The 23,385-nt window shown below is 35.5% G+C and overlaps 1 protein-coding gene across 1 annotated transcript in view; it reads left to right on the top strand.

Moving 5' to 3' along the window:
• Window positions 1–1,988, top strand: part of ND-B14.7 (NADH dehydrogenase (ubiquinone) B14.7 subunit) — a 62,441-nt gene extending 60,453 nt beyond the window's left edge. Inside the window, exon 4 of the mRNA XM_090405659.1 lies at window positions 1,674–1,988. Within this exon, the coding sequence (XP_090261785.1) occupies window positions 1,674–1,864 (191 nt within the window). The 3' untranslated portion in view covers window positions 1,865–1,988. The remainder of the gene's footprint in view (window positions 1–1,673) is intronic.
• The last annotated feature ends 21,397 nt before the right edge of the window (window positions 1,989–23,385 follow it).

Below are 23,385 nucleotides of genomic sequence, written 5' to 3'. Positions count from 1 at the left end.
TCTTAAGTGTTGGTTTCCTCACCATTTCCAAAGTGGAGATGAAGATAGTCTAGTGAATTTTTCATTTCTGTCATAACACAGTCCTGTTACCTGGAAGAAAGATCCAGGTAACAGGACTGTTTTGATAATATTCTAATTTCCAGCTCAGATCAGCATTCTCTTCTTGAGCTGACTCATATTTAGCTTATCTTGGCATAAAAATATTGCATCCATAACCTGTTCAACCTCCAAAAAACTTGGTATCCTTTTTCATTCAAAAATGCTACTTTGCTCCTTAACTCCTAACACTTTATAAATCACAAATCTTGATGGGCCTTGGAATATTGGTCTTACATTCTGATAGTGTAAAAAAAAATTTCTGTAAGAATTCATGATTGTGTACATAAGATACCTAATTAAATTATCCCTTTCTCACAGACATCCTCCATTTACTTTTTAATAGATGGTTTGTACATTATGCCATTTTTATAGGTAAGTTATTTTCAAATCATTGGTTCTGACCACTACCATTCCTCCACTTTCCTTTAATCATGTAAGGACCTGAGCAGGGCTTGATAAATATGCTCACCCACTTGCCTGTGGTGAGTAGATTTTGCTAGCTGTTGAGTAGTTGCAGACTGGGCAAAATATAATATTTTTCATTTTGTCTTTGATGAATATCAAGGAAGATGAAAAGATGGTTCAGTATGTTTAGAATTAAACTGCGTATGGATGTTTGATCACTCATGTCCAGGGGCCAACAAATTATACAAAACTCCATTTGCTAGGCAAAAAATAACAAACTTTTCCAATCATGGTTCAGTACTATTAATCATTTTCTGAAACTTTTGTTGAATTATTGGGATATATCATTAAAATATGGTGGTCTTGGGTGAGTACATTTTTTACCTCGCAAATAGAGTTTTGTGTAATTTGTTGGCCCCTGGACATGAGTAACCAAACATTCATACTCAGTTTAATTCTAAACATACTGAACAGTGTTCTCATCTTCCTTCATTCCATCTATCTGTTCTTTGGAATAAAGTAGTACAACTCCTAACTTTTCAAGAAATTTTTTAATAGATTCCTTCTTTCTCAAGTACTTGTTCACATGATTCATTGTTGTAAATTTTTTGACTTTTTTAGTATGTGTATGGGGGGAGGGGTAGTTAAAATAATTAGGTTGTTATCAAACAATGGATTCTTGGATCCATTGTGAGAGGCCAACCACACTATTTTGTTAATAATCCACACTAACTTTGCCAGCTTGGTTAACTGAGTGGTTAGCATACTACTTTCCAACAAACATGCTGCAGGTTCAAATCCCACTGCAGAAATGGATATTTGTGATGGTCTTTAGGTGGGAGATGAATATCATTGCTCGGTGTGAGAGCCCTCCCCATTTATTGGACCCTGAAGTGGTGGCTTGAAAAAATTCTGTGTTTGTTCTCTAGAGCAGGTTTGTAGACTAGGTAAAAAAAATACGTAAAATCAATATTTATCTGTGTTACCAATTTCTTATTCATATACCATATTAATATCTGCAATTGGTCAGCATCTCATGCTTGAATGAAAATCAGATGGTGGGATATCTGGCATTTTGAAGTTATGGAAGTTATGTAATTATATCATGTAAAATTTTAAACTTATCTTTTTTTTTTTTCCTTTTTTTTTTTCCTTTTTTTTTTTTCCAGTTAAAAGTCCTGGATATGGCCTTTTTTTCTGTGTATTATTTGGATTTGCAGCATTTGTAAAGAAGGATTCTGTGTTAAATGGCTGGGAATTTTTACCTGAAGTAAAAATTCGCACACCTTCTAGAATGAAGGAATATAAACAGTTCATAGGACCTCAGTTGATTCGTGATATTGATCGCCCTGATAACTAATGGTATCAGCTGAGCAGTATTTGAAATGTGAAATCAGAAAATATAGAAATGTAGATATTAGAGGTCAGTTTTTATTTGATTGTATTGATACTAATTTAGTATAAATAAACTTGCTGTAAATGAGTATTTTTTTCATTAAACTGTCAGATACATACAGTAATGAATCAAATGTATGTTTATTCGAAATATAATGCATACTGTGTACATCATGACTCATTAACTACATATTATATATTATCTGTAACATTTGCTCTTCTGGAGAGACCAACTCAGATTTGAAGCTTGTCTAGGACTTTTAGAATCTTTGTAAGGACTTTCCAGTTGAAGGTGAGTAGTTAGACTTGTGTAGAAAGAGATAGAAGTTTTTCATCCTGCAAAACAGATACATTGACTGGATAACATGCAAATTAACATACTAGCCTCATTCCTTGTTTCCTTGGCTGCAATTCCAACCATATTCGTATTATTATTTGAGATGTTTTAAAGGCTATGCTTATTAGGTCCTTCTCCCTCCACCCTTCCCCTCAAAAAAAGAAAAAATATTAAATGAATAGACTTTAATTCTTCAGTTAATTTTCAGTAATCAGACCACATGAAACCAGACTTTTATAATTTGGATTAATATTTGTTGATTTTGTGAAGAAGTCTGGCATATGTATATTCATTTAATAGTTTTTATTATCTGTGATCAGTATGATAAACAGGAATTAATTAATCTAGAAGCATTGTTGATGTGTACTTTAGGAACTGAATTGGATACTTCTTTGAGTTATATACCATCCTATTTATCAGAATTATTGGTCATTACAGTAATGTGATGAAAGGCTTTTATATTCACATTTCAGTAATAAATCAGATTACTTTTAGTTACAACCACAAGTCAGTCTTGATGTGCCCAAACTACACCACTTTTCTACATGTAACCTCAGCGTGAGTATTGCTTAATGATCAAAGCCAGTTAGCTGAAAGGAAACTTCCACATAGTTTTTTAAGCTATGCAGAAAACTATGACTAGGGTTCAGATCTAATGTCCAGTCTTCACCTTCTCTTGGTACATCTCATTAATAGGTATATCCACCTGTATACTGAATTGTAAGAAAAATTGTATATACATACACACTGCTTCATAAAAAGTCAAAGGACACCATATTTGTGAGGAATCAAACAGCCATGGCACCCACCTTAATAAGATGTAGGACTTTCTTTCGCTGCGATGATTGCAGCAGTCCTAAGGATCATGCGTTCCACATGTGTATGATAATGAATGATGGAGATTTTGGACCATTCATCCTGTAGATGTGTAATGTCTACAGGAAGAATGGTCATCCATCCCACAACAGTCCTGGGCTGTTATGGGGTGGATTTCCCTTAACCTCATCCTGTGCTCCACTTCATCCCACAGATATTAAATAGGATTGCGATTAGGATTCTGTGGAGGCCAATCAAATGAGGTGACTTTGATATTCACAGAGCATCCAGTTATAGCTACAGCAGCAGCCTTATAACACTTTGCATTGTCTTGCTGAAAGAGACAATGGTCAGTTCTGTAGAAACATCACAAAGTATGAAGCATTGCATTGTTTAGAATGTTAAGATACTTCTTAGAGTTCATTGTTTGTAGCACCACAAACAGAATTTTGAGGCCAAACTAGGAAAAACAGGACCATACCATCACCTCTGCCTCTGAATTTCATTGTTGGGGTTATCACTCTAGTAAGAGATGTCCACCGGGCAGCTACCACACCCACACCATTCATCTACCTGGTAAAGGGTATATCATGATCCGTCGCTCCATAACAGAGCTTTCCAAGCTTTCACATCCCACTGTACACGCTTTTTGCATGATAAACAATACTGCATGATGGTTCAGGTAATGTGAGACTTGCATGTTGTGGCCCTTACCATGGAAATCCATGTTGTGAACCTTAGTTATGAATGTTTTTGTGCAAATTTGTGTTCCAGTTGATGCCTGGAACGCTGCATTGAATGTGTTGGCCAATGCATGGTGATTTTTACATATTATCATTTGTATCAACATACGGTTACGTTCAGTGAGTGTGATGGGTTGTCCACTGCTGTTGACTCCCTGCACTCCATCTCAGTACGATATAGTATACATTGTCTAAAGGAAGCAAACTGATTGTTGACTGAAAGAGTTTGAAAATAAGAACCAAACCTTAGCGATTAGTGGCAAACCCTAAGGTAAACTTTGATTGATTCAGCCAGAGAGGCATGTGGTGAGATAATCTGTAAGGATAGAAAAATCAGAACCCCCATGGTGGACTCAGGAAGTTAAAGAGGCAGTCAAGGAAAAGAAGAAAGCATATCATAAGTTCCTGGCAAGTAAGTCACTTTATGCTCTTAGAGAATACAGAGAAAAATGTAAGAAAGCAACTGATTGTTAACCTGGAATGGCCTGATTTTCCAAATAAATAGGCCTGTAACATTGCATCCTATCACAGCGCCTCTTTCAAACTTAGTCAGTTTCTTTCTCACAGTCGTTTCCCAGAACACATTTGCACTGACTTGGGAGCATCATGTTCCTCCACTTTATACCAGCTACACACACTCAACTTATTACATGGTATGATACACCACTTTGCCCATGGGGATGTATGTTGACTTTTTTATAAGTAATACAGATATACAATTCTATATCATTGTAAAAATTTTATGTGTCGATTTTCTGTGCCCTTTGTTCCAGTTTTGTTGGATTATGAGTTTTGCAAGACAAATAGAGGCTAAGTAATAATTATCAGTACCCATCTCATGCACTAATTACACCTCTGCCATATCTCTAAATACCATGGAAAATTAAAGCTAGAAATGTAAATATTAAATGTAAATTAAACATGAATTAAGTGATTACATGAAATCCTATTGAAAGAAAGGGTGTGTAAAAATGTTTTGAAACGAATCAAAGTTTGAACAGCTATCAGATTTGAACTGTAGACTCAAATGCACAAACTTTATTCAAGAAAAACTGAAAGAGTTTGAAAACAAGAACCAAACCTTGGAGATTCAGTGGGAAACCCCAAAGAAAACTTTGATTGATTCAGCCAGAGAAGCATGTGGTGAGGTAATCTGCAAAGATAGAAAAATCAGAACTCCATGGTGGACTCATGAAGTTAACAAGGCAGTCAAGGAAAAGAAAGCATATTGCAAGTTTCTGATAAGTAAGTCACCTTGTGCTCTTAGGGAATACAGAGAAAAATGCAAGAAAGCAAAGCATTGCATAAAATTAGCTAAACAAAAATATGGGAAGACTTTGGTATGAACATTGAAAATAAATACCAGGAAGGTGGTAACATATTCTAGAGGCTATTGGAAAAGCTCAGAAATGGAGGAAAGATTACTATAAAAGGAAATAGAGATAATAAAAGGGACACGAAAACTGAGGATAAAGTTATTCTTGATGTATGGAGTAATTACTTTGGAAGATTGCTTAATGAAACGAGCTGTGACTGCATGGTGGTAGAAAACACTCAACCAGATTGCCATCTGAATATACTTCTGTACTTGAAGTAGAAAAAGCAATCACAAACCTGAAATGTGGAAAGGCAGCTGGAGTAGGTGATATTTGACCAGAAATTCTAAAATATAGAGGTATAAAAGTTTTACAATGGATATGCTGCATAATTCAGAAGGCTTGGTCAGAGTGTCAAAATCCAGATGATTGGAGGAGCATTCATAGTATCCATCTATAATAATAATAATAATAATAATAAGCGAATAAAGCTGAATGTGATAATTACTGAGGAATTTCTTTACTGAGTGTTCCTGGTGAGATGTATTTTTAAGAAATGGCAAAAAAAAAAAAAAAAAAAAAATTTTGTGGACAAGAAGCTTGGAGAAGAATAAGCTGGGTTCAAGCCAAACAGAGGTTGTCAGGATTAGATTTTCACTTAAAGATAGATAGTTGAGAAATCATGGGAATATAACAGCGATCTGTATTTAAGTTTTGTATATCTGGACAAGGCATATGACAAAGTGCCAAGAGGAAAGCTGTTCAAGACTCTCCAGTTATGTATTGTAAATGGGACATTATATCAAGCAATACATAGTTTCTATTTGAGTTGTAAATCAGCAGTTAGAATTGAAGGAGGTACAGGAAGATGATTTGATGTCAAGTCCGGTGTGCGAGAAGGGTGTACATTATCTCCACTATATGGTCCATATGTGATCCATATATCTATATGGATTACATTATGAAGGAAAGCATTAAATCTGATATCAAGATTGGAGATATTTTTCTGAACTCTTTGCTTTATGCAGATAATGTTATGCTCCTAAATAAATCCAGGACAAGTCTGCTAGATTTCCTGACCAAACTGAATAAATGTTGTAATAAATTTGGTATGAAAATCAGCATTAAAAAGACAAAGATAATAAAAATAAGCAGAAACATTGAAAATATCAACTGCATCCTGAATGGAGAAACTATAGAACCAATAAAATATTTCAGGTATTTAGGCATAATTTTTAGTGAGGATGGCAAATTAAATTTGGAAATAGACAGCAGAATTAACAAAGCTGGTATGGTAGGAAGTCAACTGAATAAATTTATATGGAATAAGAGAGAGAGATTAGTCTAAACACTAAATTAGCTGTATACAAGACAGTGTTCAAACCAATTTTAACTTATGGATCTGAGAGCTGCATTAGAAATAAAATTCTTGAACAAAGACTGGAGACCACAGATATCAGAGTCATATCAGTGGCAGTATCATATTAAAACAGGCTGTTAGGAAAGAACTTGACATTGTTAGCATTCAAAAATGTGTTAGCAGAGCTAATCTCAGGTGATATGGCCAATTAAACAGAATGGGAGAGGAAATATTAGCTAAACAAGTGTTCTTTGGCAGGATGGTAGGAAAAAAGACCCAGAGAAGACCAGGATGTAGGTGGATTGATACAGTAAAAAGTACCTTAGAAGACAGAAATATAAGATCTGATAATATTGGAATGTTGATAGATAACATGCTGAGCTGGAGAAAAGTTGTTGATTGAATGTTAGCACTACATGAAAAGTTACATCCATTCCTGTACACTCCTCTGAGTGTATATGTCAGGAATTTGATGATTATGGAATACCTTAGTATAAATGATATTATACAAGTTTATTTGTGTCAATGAAATAAGATTATTAATTAAATAGGTATTAAATGTGAATTAAATGAAGAAATGATGCACGTTTATTGGTATAGTAGATTTATTTATTTATTATGGCAGAAAGAATACAAAGCTGCTATAGGTCAATGTCCAATCCAGAAAGCTAATCCAGAGCCTCATCTGTCACCTCGTGGATGTCTTGGAGGTGACCACGTAATTGGTGCTTTGGGCAGTCATTCACAATATGAGTGATTATCTGGGCTATGGGGGAACAATCACAATAAAGGTGGTCTGACAGTTTCCATTTGAGAAGTAGGTAGCCACATCTGCCCTGGTTAGTTCTGATCCTGTTGACCAAATCTTCCCTAGGAAGAGCAAAACCAGGCTGCAGAGCATAGGGATCTTCAACCAGGAAGCCATTTGTTGGGAGATTGTTTTACCAGTGTTCTCTCCACATGTCAGATGTTGATTGTAAGGCAGCTCACGAACTCTCTTTGTCTACCTTACCATCAGCATCTGACATGTGGAGAGAACACTGGTCCAACAATAGTAGAGAATATTATAAATGAAAATAGGTTCATCATTCACTGCACTTACCAAGAATGTCCCAAGGTGGAAAAATCCAGAATTTTACTGGGATTGTAGATCTAATCATAAACGTCTCACAGTTAAGTGCCTCCCATATTACTCTCTATTTCCTAGTTAACTGATTCATCACAGATCTTTCATGTTGTTTGAAGAACAACATTTTGAAGCAATGTTGTTTAATTTACTTTGATCTTTCCCTGCTTTAACAGTTTTTGCATACTCCAGCAACTCGTGATCCACCTCTTTCTCCTTTGATACGTTAAATCCTATAAAGCCATTGTCAACAGTTTCATCAGAAGAAATATCAAATGTCAAGATGGTGCCACAGTTTACAATGACACTGCAACAACTACCATATATTGAACTTGCTTAGGAACTCTTTTTAGGAATAAATGTAATCAACGGGTCATCACCAGTTTCAGATATCAATAATTAAACAAGCATATACCACATGCAACGCCATCTGTGGCAGCCCACTGAACTAGTTGGGTAGCCACGGAAAGTTCGGGTGTAATTTTGTCCAGATCGGACATGCCAAACCACCCATTGCTGGAAAATTGGTAGTGTACTTGTCTGTGTGTGTGTGTGTGTGTATATATATTTGTCTTTTGTCTCTTGACTGTAATGGTTGTTCTATCAGCAGCAATATCTATACTGAAATCTAGCACACAAGTTTGATCCTAGATATATATACTCTTTTCTACTCTTACATATTAGTCTTAACTGCCACAATAATTAAGTAAATTGAGCCTTAACACTTATACACATAAAAAGGAAAACATTTTAATAATTCTAAGATAAATAAATAAAAAGAAATATACATTCTGAAGTAAACTTTAACAAAAACAAAAGCTCATATTAAGATTTAAAAAGATAATTAAATAATTAACATATTATCTGAGTTTAAAATATATTAACCTTTTACTCAACTGATAATTTGAGACTAATTTTTTTTTTTTTTTTTAACCATAAAAATTTACATTATTTTTTTACTTGCAGCTGCATTTCTAATAAAAGTTGAATGAAGCAATATTTTTTCTCTTCAGAGTAACAATTCTTTATTGTGGTGGGACAAAAAAAGGGGAGCCAATCATTCTACTTTCTTTAATGATGTGTATCGAGAGCTATCAACATACTTCACAAATTCTCATACCTGAAAACTTATTTTCTCTTATGAAAAACTTGATAATCATTGATTTCTGAGCATGATAGTTTTCTTACATCTGATTCTGTGCAGGGTATCCAAGGATACCCTGTACAGCATTACATAGAATTACAGAAATACCCTGCATAGCAAACCATTAGCAGGTCTAGCAGACCATGTGTTTGGATACCTTGCACAAAATCAGGTGGAAGAAAACTATCATGCTCCATTACAGTCAATACAAACTTGAAAGACTTTTTTTAGAATCAGTAGCAGATTTAAAACAACCCAGCCGAATCTTAATAAATATGGTTGTATAAAGTTGACCAAGATTTGGGAAACTTTAATTCTTAGGCCTCCTGCCCAATATCTAAGGCTTGCCAGCAGCACCCATAGAGGGTGAACCTAAGACTTGGGTCTTCATTTCATTTCATCCACTTATTTTATTTCTTCCACTTATTGTTTCTTCTGTGTGTTTTTGTATGGGTTATTACAATTTTGACATTGTATTCCTGAAGATGTCTGTGACAGAGATGGAATATTAAAATGATTAAACCTGCTGTGTAATTATTTCTCTTTGTACTGTAATTATTCCATTAAACTTTATCATGAATGTAAACAAGCCTAAATACTCATTCATGCACAAGTCCATTCTCCAAAAACAGCTGATGAATTATTACTGTTCTCTATTAGAACAGTAATAATTATGCAAGATTTATTATGTAATAAAGATTTATTTCTATAAAGATTTATAAATATTTCTCTTTCTGTATGGGGGGGGGAACACTATCAAGTTCCTTTAATTTCTTACACAATGGTTATTCTAGTTACATTTGCAATATCATCATCAAATTCCTGACATTATACCATCAGGGGATGTGCAGGATATATAAAAAAAAATATTAAAAAAGTTATATTATTGCTAATTTCCTATTGACAATTTTCCTCCAAATTAATCCATTCTCTGCCAAGACTCCAGTATTATCAGATCTTATATTTATATCTTCTAAGGTATTTTTTACTGTCATGAACCACCTGGATCTTGGTGTTCCTCTAGGTCTTTTACCTGCTATCCTGACAAAGAATGCTTGTTTTGCTAACCTTTCTTCTCTTATTCTGTTTAACTGACCATACCACCTGAGATTAGCTCTGCTAACACATTTCTAAGTGTTAACAATGTCGAGTTCTTTTCCTAATATCTTCTTTTTAATATGATTCTGCCATTGATGCTACCTGTTCATCACTCTAATCTTTCCCAGGGGGCTCTCCTATCTGTGGTCTCCACTTCTTGATCAAACGTTTTTTTTTTTTTAAAACATTTTATCCATAAGTCATAATTAGTTTCAGCACTGTATTGCATACAGCTAGTTTAATGTTTTGACTAATTTTCGTCTTATTCCATACAAATTTATTCAATTGACTTCCCATCATACTAGTTTTGTTAATTCTGTTGTCAATTTCCATATATTTAATTTTGCCATCTTCAATAAAAATTGTGCCTAAATTCATTGAAATGTTTAGCTTGTTCTATAGATTTCCCCATTCAGGATGTAACTGTTTTCAATGTTCCTGCCTATTTCATAGTCTGTCTTTTATTGTTAATTTTTATTATAACTTTATTATAGCAGTTATCCAATTTAATTAGGGAATCCTTCAGACATACTTGATTTATTCAGTAGTATAATATCATCTGCATGAAATAAGATGCTGAGATTAACATCGCAATTCTGATATCAGATTTTATATCACTTTCCTTCATCATGTGATCTATATAGATGATGATGGAGACACTCTTGTCTCATGCCTGATTTAACATTAGATCGTTTTCCACTAACTCCTTCAATTCTAACTGCTGACTTACAACTCATTTACACCATTCAACTATAGTGTTTGAACAGCTTTCCTCTTGGCACCTTGTCATATGCCTTTTCCAGATCTGGAAAACTTGAATACAGATCCTTTTTATATTCCGCTGATTTCTCAACTATTTGTCTTATAAGTGAAAATCCTGACAACCTCTGTTTGACCTGAATCCAGTATGTTCTTCACTAAGCTTATCTTCTACAATTTTTCTTAGCCATTTTTCAAGTATACTTGAGAAAAATATTATATATAGTATTATTTCTCAAGTATTATATATATATATATATATATATATATATATGCGTTTTGAATAAATTTAATTGTTATTCTAGTCTCGGTTATAGTCAGTATATATAAATATGAACATATCCCAGTACCGAGTTAATACTACAAATTGCTATATATATATTTATATATATATATATATAATTGATAAAAAAATATACCTAGCCTGCCCATTGTACAAAATGTACTATAGGTTTACAAATAACCTTTTTTGGGTGATAGCAACATCAAAATAAAAAATAAAAAAATCTCAAATTCAGTTTTATTTCTCTTTTTATAGATGGGTACTATGAGAGCTCTACTACAATCATCTGGAATTCGATCTTCTGACTAGGCCCTGAATTCATGCATTGCAGCCTCTGAGGTACTTTTCTACCTCCATATTTGAGCATTTCTGGTCGAATATCATCTACTCCAGATGATATTAGACCAACTGCCTTTCCACATTTCAAGTTTTTGATGCCTTTTTCTACTTCCAGTATTGATATGTACTTCTGTTTGCATTCCTGCTGAGTGTTTTCGCCCACCATGCTCTCACTACTTGTTTATTTTGCCATCTTTCAAAGTAATTATTCCAAACATCTAGAATATTTTTAACATCAGTTTCATGTCATCGTTATCATCTCCAATTCCTTTGATGATAGCCTTTCTTCCATTTCTAAGCTTTTCCACTAGGCCTCATTTGTAACATGACAGCTATTTATGATTATGGTAGTATTATATAGGTATCTCTATGGAGTCAGAGGATTCATATCACAGGCAACCAGACTAACTTTTGTATACACCAGTGCTTTTTTTATTAGGATGGCCCTGAACGGTATGTTGTACCAGCACCGTTATTAGCAGTGAAATACAGATGTGGCATGTCTAGAAATTTATAATATTCAATCATTTTACCTGTTTACAAATTGTGCAAATAAGCTTAGTTATTTAATGAAGTTTGAATTTTTTTTCACAATATCTTTTGTTAAGATATTTATTATTTAAAATATTTATTAAAAATTATCATATACATTTTACTGCTTTTGTACATATTAATACAATCAATTTAGGCTTCATGAACTGTATGTTCACTACTTAATCGTTTTTCTTATTACAAAAACATTATCACTCTGTGAAGTAATAATATCAGTAAATAATGTTTTAGTTTTCCTTTCATATCTTCATTCCAACTTCATTCACTGTCAGGGCATTCCACTCACAACTAATTCTGAAAATCCATTACACTCATTCATTACTCTCCAAGAAAAAAAAAATCTGCTTTATGCACTCTTACTAACCACTTACATGACTTCTACTGGTGACTGGAAGTTTATTTTCCACTTGGTTAGACTATAATAAATTTAGTTTAATCCTTTACCCAAGTGTAGGCAAACAAAGTTTGCGCCTGAAGTAGTTCAGGACTGAGGCAACTTGTAGCAATCTTTCTCAGTTTACCTGTAAAAGCTGCTCACTTTAATTTATTTTAAAACTATCTTACATACTGTTCTTTTTTCAATGTGATATTCATTTTTATTTTCTACATAGAAATAAGTGATGGTCACTTCCAGTTTCAAATCTTCTGTACACTCTTGTATCCTGAACTAGCATGAAGATATCACTATTAATAATGACATAATAGTTAATGAGATTTTTCTTATTTCTTGCATATTCTCTTCATGTGAACTTGTATACATCTTTATGTTGGAATATGGTGTTAGTAATGACTAGTCCATATCCTGAGCAGAAATCTAGCAGATACTTACTGCTATTATTAGCTCTGTTCTTTTCTCCAAATTTTCCGAAACATTCCTGTATGCCTGATGGGATTCATTTTCTACTTGGCCATTTAGATCTCCAAGTACCACTTCCCCCCCTCCTTTTTTTTTTAATGTTAGCTACCTGCTCCAATGACTTGAAACATTCCTCCACTTCTTCTCAAGGAGAACCTTCTATGGGCATAGGCCCAAATAAGTTTCATTGTCAATTTCTCCATTTTTGATGTTTTCCCACATAACTCTACTTGAAACTGCCTTGCAATCAAGAAGTTTATTTTCCTGTGTGTGTGTGTGTGTGTGTGTGTGTGTGTGTGTGTGTGTGTGTGTGTGTGTGTGGTGTTGAATGGTGTTAATTGCCACCTTCACTAAAAATTGTACTTAAGTAGCTGAAATATTATTATTATTACATGGGCACCTACATGATGTTCTAAGACTCATCATGGGAAACCCAAACTATCTACACAATATCCATTATACCTTTCCATGAAACCATTACCAGACAAAACACTGACAACAGACTCAGACAACTCATTCCATTCATTCACCACTCTCCAAACAAAAAAATCTAGTCTCATGCCCTTGCTAACCATGCTCTCCCCCCACCTTCCAGGGATGACCTGTTCTGTTCCCTGTAGCCAAATGCTGAAACATATCCCCTTCATCAATCCTATAAAACCCTTTAAGCAACTTAAATGTTTCTATCATATTCCCTCCTTTTCTGCCTATCAACCAACTTTTGCAATCCACAAACCTTCAATCTCTCCTCATAGGGAGCAGTTCACAGACCATCTGCCATCATGGCCACTTGCCTCTGGATCTTCTCCACCAGTTCCTCATCCCCAAGAAACCCAGGTGACCAGACCTGAGTACAGTGATCCAGTTATGGTCATATCAAGGCTTTAAAAACAGGAATGATAACTCCCTTATCTCTGCTTGTTAGTGTGTGTTCTTCGATAATCAAGTAATCCTGTGAGCTATCCTGCCTACTTTAGCAATATGCCCTCAAAACATCAGCTCTCTATCTACTACTAGTATCCCCCCCAAGTCCCTGGCTTCATCAGTTTCCTGGAGTATAGTTTCTTTAATCTGGTACATAGCTTGTAATCTATTTATCTCAAAATGCATAACTTTACAATTTTCCACATTTATGTACACGTTAAACAGTAGTTGTTCAAGCATAGAGCCCTGTGGCACACCACTTATCACATGCCCTCTTCCTCCTTCATATACTATTTTTTGGAATCTGTCCATCAGCCATTCTTTTATCCACATCACCAGTTTCATATTATTCATCCCCATTTGTTGCAGCTTGTGTAAAGAGTTCCATGTGGTATCCTGTCAAATGCCTTTACAAAATACAACAGTATCACCATGAAGCCATTCCCTTTATCCAATTAGCCAACAGGCAAAAGGAAATCTCAAAAAGTTTTTTTGTTATGTCACAAATATGAGGAAGAATGATAATAGAAGGATAACTTTAATAAGAGCAGATGGTAAAAAGGTAACAGAGGCAGACAAAATTGTTGAGCTATCGAGTGACCATTTTGCAAGGGTATATCATCCAAGTGAAGATACTGCTATGGCAGAGGTGAAGAGGGTGTTCTTTTTGACCAACTTTTCTAGTACTTTTACCACCACTCCTGAGATACTAATTGGTCTATAATTTGCTACCACAGACTTAGATCCTCCTTTATGCAAAGGAATGATTTTGTCCTCCTTCCACTCTCTTGGGACTTTGCCAAAGTTAAAGTTGTACTTCCATTATCATTCTTCCTCCTACTTGTAACAAAAAAAAAAAAAAAAAAAAAAAAAAATTGCAATTTCCCTTTGCCTGTTGGCTAATTCTTCTCATATTCTGATTTTGCCTTCCTTACCATTCTGGTCACCTTTCTTGCCTGATTCATACTGCTCATGAGGTAGTTGGCCAACTTTCTCCTTATATATCTTCCACAACATTTTATTTTTTTTTTGTATCTCATGCTTAATGTACTCATCCATCTAACTCCTATCTGATTTACCCTCCTGACCTTGGGTGTCCAGTGTGCTATTGCTTCCTCCAGATATCTCTTGACTACTCCCCCCCCCCCATGCACTGTGAACACCCTTCCCTTGCAGATCTTTATGCCATGTACTGTTTCAAGCTGCCTCCTAAGTGTATCCTAATCACCTGCCTTATAGTTCCACATATACCCCTTCTTAACTGAAATTTTCACATTTTGCCACCTCTCAAGTCAAGATCGCATGATCACTTTCCCTAATTGGAGGCAATGTAGCCAGCCCCCTTAGTTATGGAGTCTTCTGACCCTATAACACGATTCAACACTCATACCCTGAGTCTGCTCCATCACATTCTGCTTCAAGTAAATAGTATAAACTTGAACCTATTAATTACTCGACTTACACTCATTGTACTAATCTGCTAATGCATATTTTCCACATCTAGGGCTGTACTTAAGCACAGGTGCACGGGTCTTAACTGGGAGGTGCCAAAAAATTAAGACAATTTAAGAGCCCCAGGAGCATTCTAGTGCCTCAGGCCCTGCCCGTCTCTGGAAAAGTATAAGTACATCATCCCTGGCCTATAGCAGCAGTCAATTTAGATTTTGCCCTATTAGCTTTGATCTCACACCAGATCAATTCAAAAGAACTGCTATCTGTCTGACTGATTCCTAATCTTGTTGGCTACAATTCATCTGCTATTATCAACAGTATTCCCCACCCACTCACCCTGTCTTGTTTACTCTATCCTCCATCATATTCTTTCCCTGTAACTATATCATATTCTGTTAGCCAAGTTTCAATATAATGCTTATAACTTTTGACAAGGTTGCACTAAGCAATGTCAAAAACTTTTTCCTTTTATTCCTTCTAGCATTAGTATATAGAAACTGTAGCCTCCCCTTAGGTTCCCAACCACCTTTACATTCTGAATTGACCCCATTCGATATTGTTGCCTGAGAGACTAGATTCTGCATTTTTTGTTTTTCTTTCACACAGTTTTTTTTTTTTTTTTTTTTTTTTTTTTTTTTTTTTTTTTTTTTTTTTTTTAAATGTTGAGCCCATACCTGAGAGGTTGGTTGATCAATCTATAGTACGTTAGTATCGTGTATGGGTAGCTTCACGGATGCCTTCATACACACTCATCTGCATCTGCCCTAATTGCTTTAGTTTTCCTGACTTTGCAATTTTACACACTGAGTGAATAAAGCTCTCTCCAGACACCTAACTGTGAATCCATTTAAATGCAGTCCATCAGCATTGTACAAATCTTTCCATCCATCAAACTCAGGCCATAGGTCTACAAACTCTACATTATTACTTCTTTCATTATTATTCATTGATTCATTAGCTGATATTGATTCATTGAGTTGCATATTGATTCATTACCTATCGCTCTTCTTCTCAGTTTGTGTCTATCATAGCATGGCGGTAGATTGACAAACTTCACTCTGTCAATCTTCTTTTTTTGCTTCTTCAATCAACTCTTTGACATACTCCCTTATACAATATTTCTCAACTCAGGTCATTGGTTCCAGCCAACATATTCAGTTCTTTACCTTCCCTTTCTGCATTCTGATGGCAAAACTAATATTAATTTTTGCAACAGGGAAACAAGATTTTGTAAAAACTTTCATGAAGAACTCTCCTTATCACAGAATCGCTGTAAATAATTATTTGCTTACCCTCATATCTTGATTATTCCTACAATTTTCTCTTTGGCTACAGACCTCATGTTTTTTTTCTATTTTAGTTTGACTGATCCCTTTCTGCATCTGCAACTATTCGGTCTCATGCTTTGTCCTGTGAAGGACTTTAGCATGAGACTGAATTTCTTTATTCAGGTCTTCTACGTTCTCCTCAACTTCTGCCAGTGCACTATCAGTATTATCACTAATATTTACATTTTCCAGTCTTGTATCAATGCTCTCTCTACTCTACTATCGTGTAATTTGTTCTCTCCTTATTCACTTTCAAAGCAATACATAAATCAGTACTTAAGGCAGCATGTGATGGAGGGGACTAGGGGTGGGAAAGTATTGGACCTGGTCATAGGATCAGAAGAGCTATCCATAACAAAGGTGACAACATTGCCTCCAATTGGTGAAAGTGACCATGTGGTCTTGACTTGGGAGATTGTAAAACATGAGAAATATTCTATTAAGAAGGGGTATTTGTTGAACTACAAGGCAGGTGATTATGACATGCTTAAATCTCTACCATGGCATAAAACGCTGCAGGGTAAGGATGTTAGTAGTGCATGGGATATAGTTAAGGGTCCTCTAGAGGAAGCAGTATTAAATTGTGTACCTAGGGTAAGGAGGGTTAATTGGGTAGGAGTTAGATGGATGAGTAATATCATTAAGCACAAGCTGCAGAAGAAGAAAATGCTGTGGAGGGTATAAAGAGAAAGGCAACCAGCAAACTCATGAACAGTATAAGGCTCAGGTAAGAAAGGTGACCAGCATGGCAAGGAAGTCAAAATCATATTATGAGAAGAATTTAGCCAAGCAGGCCAAACAGTTCTTTTGTTATGTGGCAAGTAAGAGGAAGAATAACTATGGAAGATTAACCTTAATGAATGATGGTGGTCATGAGGAGACAGAAACAGATAAAACAGTTGAGTTACTGATTGACCACTTTCCAAGCACACATTTTCCTAGTGAGGTTACTGCTTTAAACCTATGTGACAGACACTGATATGGGAACAAATGTGGATGAATTGGAGGTTCCTAGGATATTGCAGAATCTCAATGTAAATACAGCTGTGGGATAAGATAGGATATCAGCTAGGGTTTTACAAGAATATTCAAGGTAACTGGCAATGCTTTTGACTAAGCTGTTTAAGTCTCAGTTCTGGTCGAGTTCCAAGGGAGTGGAAAGAGAGCAAAATTATTCCTTTGCATAAGTGAGGTTCTAAGACTACAGTAGCAAATTATAGACCAATCAGTATCTCAGATGTGGTGGTAAAAGTACTAGGAAAATTGGTAAAAAGAGAATTCAAGAATGGGTAGATAAAAATATAATACTGTATGAGGGTCAACATGGCTTTGTAAAGGGCTGTTTATGCCTTAGTTATTTACTAAATTTTTATAATAGAGTAACAACTGAGTTTGATAAAGGAAATGGCTATACAATGATTTTGCTGGATTTTGCAAAGTCATTTGACAGAGTACTACATGTAACTCTGTTACACAGATTAGAACAAACGGAGATGGATATGACACTGGTTAAGTGGATAAGAGGGTGGCTGCTGGACAGGTATCAAAAAGTGGTATATGGAGTGGCAGAATCGAGGGATAAAAAGGTGACTAGTAGTGTACCACAAGGTTCAGTGCTAGGACCATTGCTGTTTAATTTGCACTCAAAAGATATAGGAAATGAACTGAAAGGAAATATTCAGTTGTTTGCTGATGTTTGCTGAGAAAATTAGGTAGAATAATAATTAATCAAGGCAATGTGGAGAGCTTGGAGTAATATTTAAATAGGCTGTCAGTATGGGCAAAAGTTAATGGGTGTTAGTTAATGTCAAGAAATGTGAAGTTATGCATTTTAGGATAAATAGATTACAAACTGTGTACCACATTGAGGGCATTGTACTCCAGGAAATAGATGAAGCTAGAGATTTACAGGTAGTGGTAGATAGAGAGTTAAAGTTAAGAGGACATATTGCTAAGGTAGCTCATAAGATTACTTGGCTATTGAAGAACACATTAACAAGTAGAGATAAGGAAGTTATTCCTTTTTATAAGACCTTGATATGCCGACATCTGGATTACTGTGCTCAAGTCTGGTCTCCTGGTTTCTTGAGGATGAAGTGGTGGAGAGAATTCAGAGGTGAGTGACCAAGATGGTGAGTCATCTGTGGAATGTTCCCTATGAAGATAAATTGAGGGTGTGTGGATTGAGAAGTTGGTTGATAGGAGAAAAAGAGGGGATATGATAGAAACATTTAAGTTGGTTAAAGGGTTTTATAGGATAGATGCAGGGGAAATGTTTCATCACTTCGTTAGAAGGACCAGAACAAGGGGGTCTGGAAGTTGAATAAAGGTGTGGTCAGTAGGGGCGTGAGGACCAGAATTTTTTCTTGGAAAGTTGTGAATGAGTGGAATGAGTTGCCAGAGTCAGTTGTGAGTGCTTTTTCTGTTAATAGGTTCAAGGAGAGGTATGGTAGATTGTGTGGATAGATTGGGGTCTCCAGCGATGAGTCTTCGGAGTTTCACTCTCCTTCCATAAATCTTTCAACTTTCATGTTGAGTATATCTCACAAAGTTTACACTGCACAAAAATCATACAAATTTAGCTTACCCAACAAAGACACCTTGATCGTCTTTATTCTACTACACATAGGTGCCATAGCAACATTATATCTAATTTAAGGAAATATAAAATTTTATTTATATCTAAATAAAGTCTATCTCACTCACTTATAAAATCAATAAATTCACTCAGTGTTATTATCAAAAATTTGAAAAGAAAAAAAAACTTAACTTTCTGCAGTATCACGAATCAATGATGTTCACCATTATCCTTTTGTTGTTATTATTATTAAATATTATTGATCTCCTATCAATAATTTTTCTCCAAATTAATCTATTACTTGTCACTCCAATATTGTCATATCTAATGTTTTGTTCCTCTGACTGAATCAGTCCTCCTAGACCTTGGTCTTCCTCTGGGTCTTTTCCTTCCATCTGAGATCAGACACCTGTTTTGCTAACCTTTCCTCTCCTATTCTGTGTAAGTCAGCATTCTTCAACCTTTTTACACCTGCGAACCAGGGAAAATAGGAGAAATATTTTGCTGACCTGCTGATGGCTAAGACAGAAACATAAACCAATGTAGGTAGTATTTTATTTATTAAATTCACTGTTATAAAATTACAATTTTTAGCAAGTGCGACATCTGCTGCTTAGAGGTTAGAAAATTTGATATACGTGGCTGGAGCATTGTTTCTGAGAGACGAAGAGTGCTGCAATAACATTTATTCAATTTCTCTGTTTGGTTTTTATTACTGACATGGCTGAAAAAGTCTTTTCACACAAATAGGAAAAATCGAAAAAGTCAAAAAAAAAAAAACAACCAACAATTTGATAGCTTTATAACTCAGAGATGGATATTCTTTTTCGAGTGATATCCAAAATTGAGACAATGATTGCATTTTATGTCTGGACACCAGAGTGACATCAGAAGACAACTTGGTCAGCTTTTCTTTTTCACGAGAATGAAGTGCGCATGATTTTATATCTTCCAAGAAGGGATTATTAATCCGGAGGTTACCTTTACCAGGATCCTCATTTTCAGGGAAATAATTATTAAAGTTTTCAGCTAACGCCCTTAAATGTTGACTTATTATGTTGATTATGACTTTTTTTTGTTGACATCAGCAGCAATCAAAAATTCTCCCAAAAGTGAAAACATTTCTACATCTTCCTCTTGTACATGACTATCCCAAAGAGCCAGCTGCTTTTTGCATGCATCCATTTTATTTCTCAGTGTAAAAATATTTGTACAAGACCCCTGAAGAGAATATTAAGTTCGTTAAGAAGGCTAAATATGTCCGCCATATATGCAAGCTTAGCCATCCATTCCTCATTCAACAAAGGCTCTACTAGGTCAGATTTTCGCTCTCGCAGAAACTATTTTACTTCTTCCCTCAGTTCGAAAAGGCGTGCAAGAACCCTTCCTCTCGATAACCACCTCTCTTCTGCATGGAGAAGGAGATGTTGGTGGTATGAGTCCATACTTTCACACAGTGTCGTGAACAGCCTGGAGTTCATAGTTCAACTACAGATTTCATTAATGATCTTCACTGCATCATTCATCACAGTGTTTAGTTCAGTAGAGAGCTTCTTTGCAGCTAGGTGCTCCCAGTGGATCATACAGTGAGTGGACAAAACTTCTGGGTGCGTGACTTTATTTTTGCAACTACTCCTGAGCGATGTCCAGTCATGCTCACAGCACCATCCGTACACACTCCGACGCATTTGCTCCAGTCTAAGTCCTGCGCTTGAAAATACCCATCAAGAGCATTAAATATCTCTGAACTAATGGTCCGTCCAGGTAAGTCAAGGCAACAAAGAAGTTCTTCCCTTAAATCTTCATCTTCACTATACCTCACGAAGCAAAAGTAGGATAGCATGGTTACTCACGTCAGTTGATTCATTAAGTCGAATTGCAAAACATCTCAATTTATTTATCCCCTCTACAACTTGCTTTTCAATATCGGTGGGCATATCAATAATTCTCCTCTGAATGGTGATGTCTGAAAGCAATATAGCCTCCAGTTTTTTAGTGGCTTGAGGACCCAAAATTTCTCATATGACATCTAAGATGCAAGGCTTTACTAACTCCTCACCAATAGTAAACATTTCTTTCATTTTAGCTATTCGAAGAGCAATTAAATAAGACTCTCGAACAGCGACTTGTCACTAGTCGTCGTCATTTTCATTTCACTTTTCTGACTTTTCATCTTGTCAAGTAATCTTTGAAAAAAAGTCCAGTGGCTTATCAATAAAATCTCTATGCTTGAAATGCAAATGACGAGCAAGTTTGGAAAGTTTCATAGCGTCATTTGACAGAATTTCCGAACATACTACACACAAAGGCTATGGCGATAGTTCTTCCAGGGGTTACAATGAAACCAAGCTTTAAATAGTCCTTGTCGAAATGTCTAACAAAGTTTCCTTTTCTTTTTTTGGTTTGTATTGCACATTCCGAAGTATCAACATATTTCTTTTTCTTTGTTTCTTCTAAACTTGAAGCATTAGTACTTGGCATACTTTCAGTACCATCACTACTTTTCTCCTGAATGTTGTCCTTGTCTCTACTAAAGAAGGTTAAAAGGTTTTGCTGTTTGACTTTTTTTTGTCTCCATTTTGTAGGGTTTAAAATTTTACAAAAGAAATAACTTGTTTTCTGAAATACCACAACACAATATTAGACAACAATATGGACGAATGCGATAAAATAAGAATTTTTGTGACATCTTGTCAACAGGCGAGCTGACGCAATACTGGCATTTGATAGCCTCGCACTTTGCCTATATTTCGGGCACTACATTGTCGCGTGCAGCTTGCCACTCGCCCTGCAACAGTGTAGCACCCAAATCATGTAGCCACTACATGATTGGGAGGAAATGTTTGGTGGGCTACCAGGAAATTTCTGTGGACCGGTGCCGGTGTTCTTCAACGTGTGGTCCGTGGACTACAGGTTGAAGAACAAGGGTGTAAGTGACCATCCCACCTTAGGTTGAATGCAAATAATGTCAAATTCCTTCCTAATGTCTTCATTTTTAGCATGATTCTGCCATTGATACCATCTGAAATGTCTGTAATCTTTGATCAGGTTTTATTTCTAACCCAGCTTTCTGATCCGTAACTTAAAACTGGTTTGAGCACTGTCTTGAATACTGCTAGTTTAGTGTTTTGGCTAATTTCTCTCTTATTCCATATAAATTTCTTCAACTGCTCCCTGCCATACCCGCTTTGCTTTTTTTGTTGTCCAAATTTAACTTGCCATCTTCATTAAAAACTGTGCCTTAATATCTGAAATATTTTACTTGTTCTATTCACTTTGCTGATGATGAAAAATTAGGTAGAGTAGTAGTTAATCAAGGCAACTGTAGAGCTTGCAGGACAATTTAAATAGGCTGTCAGCATGGGAAAAGATAATCGGTGTCAGTTTAATGTGGAGAAATGTCAAGTTATGCATTTTGGGAAAATAGATTACAAGCCGTGTATTACATTGATGGCACTGTACTCCAGGAAATAGATGAAGCTAGAGATTAGGGGTAGTGGTGGTAGACAGAGTTAAAGTTTAGAGGACGTATTGCTAAGGTATCCCATAAGATTATTTGGCTATTGAAGAACACATTAACATGTAGAGATAAGGAAGTTGTTATTCCTCTTTATAAGGCCTTGATCTACCCTCATCTATGTGCCCTATGAGGATAGGTTGAAGGTGTGGATTGCAGAAGTTGGTTGATAGGAGAAAAAGAGGGGATATGATAGAAACATTTAAGTTGCTTAAAGAGTTTTATAGGACAGATGCAGGGGAAATGTTTCAGCACTTGGCTAGAGAGACCAGAACAAGGGGTCATCCCAGGAAGTAGTTTGTCTTTTTATTGCTGATTTTCATGTCAAATATATATAAAAATAAATAAATAAATAAAAAGTAATATATATTTATATATGTAATTAAAAAACACAAGGCTTGTGAACTCAATAAGCTATATAAGTTTATCCAAAGAAGGCTTTTATGAATATCCATGCCTTACTTGGCATCTGAATCCATCCTTGACAGCAAGCAAGCATTGACTTTTACAGCTGAGCTATGAAATGCAACAGTTCTCTGGAAAAAATGTTTTGCATTACAGCTGTAGAATGAATATTATATCATAAATAGAAAAACATTGTGGAAGTTAATGCTGTTTTAATTTTAACATTGCATTGTACATTTTTTCAATTGAACTGCTGATCTGGCTATCTGAGTAGATAGATACTGTCTCTTCTCTCCAGTTATAGGTTGTAAGTTTAGATCAGCTCACTGTGGCAAGGATGCTTGTAAATATCATTAAGGGTGGTAGATAATTTTTATTTGTGAAGGGGCTTGACAAGTTTGGTCTCTACAGCAGGGCTTCTGGTTATCAAGCCCTTCTTCCAGGTCCACCCATTGCACTGAATGTGCAATAGATTATGACCCTTGGTTCATATAAAAACAAGTGCCTAATTGTCCATTTGCAATAATGATTGGACAGCCTTCAAATGGAAAAA

This window comes from Typopeltis vanoorti, chromosome 15, assembly GCF_054136105.1.
Source record: "Typopeltis vanoorti isolate ZY-2024b chromosome 15, IOZ_Tvanoo_1.0, whole genome shotgun sequence".
Classification (NCBI taxonomy): domain Eukaryota; kingdom Metazoa; phylum Arthropoda; class Arachnida; order Uropygi; family Thelyphonidae; genus Typopeltis; species Typopeltis vanoorti.
Note: the sequence above shows the minus strand (reverse complement) of the source record. Positions and strands in the feature narration are given on the sequence as shown.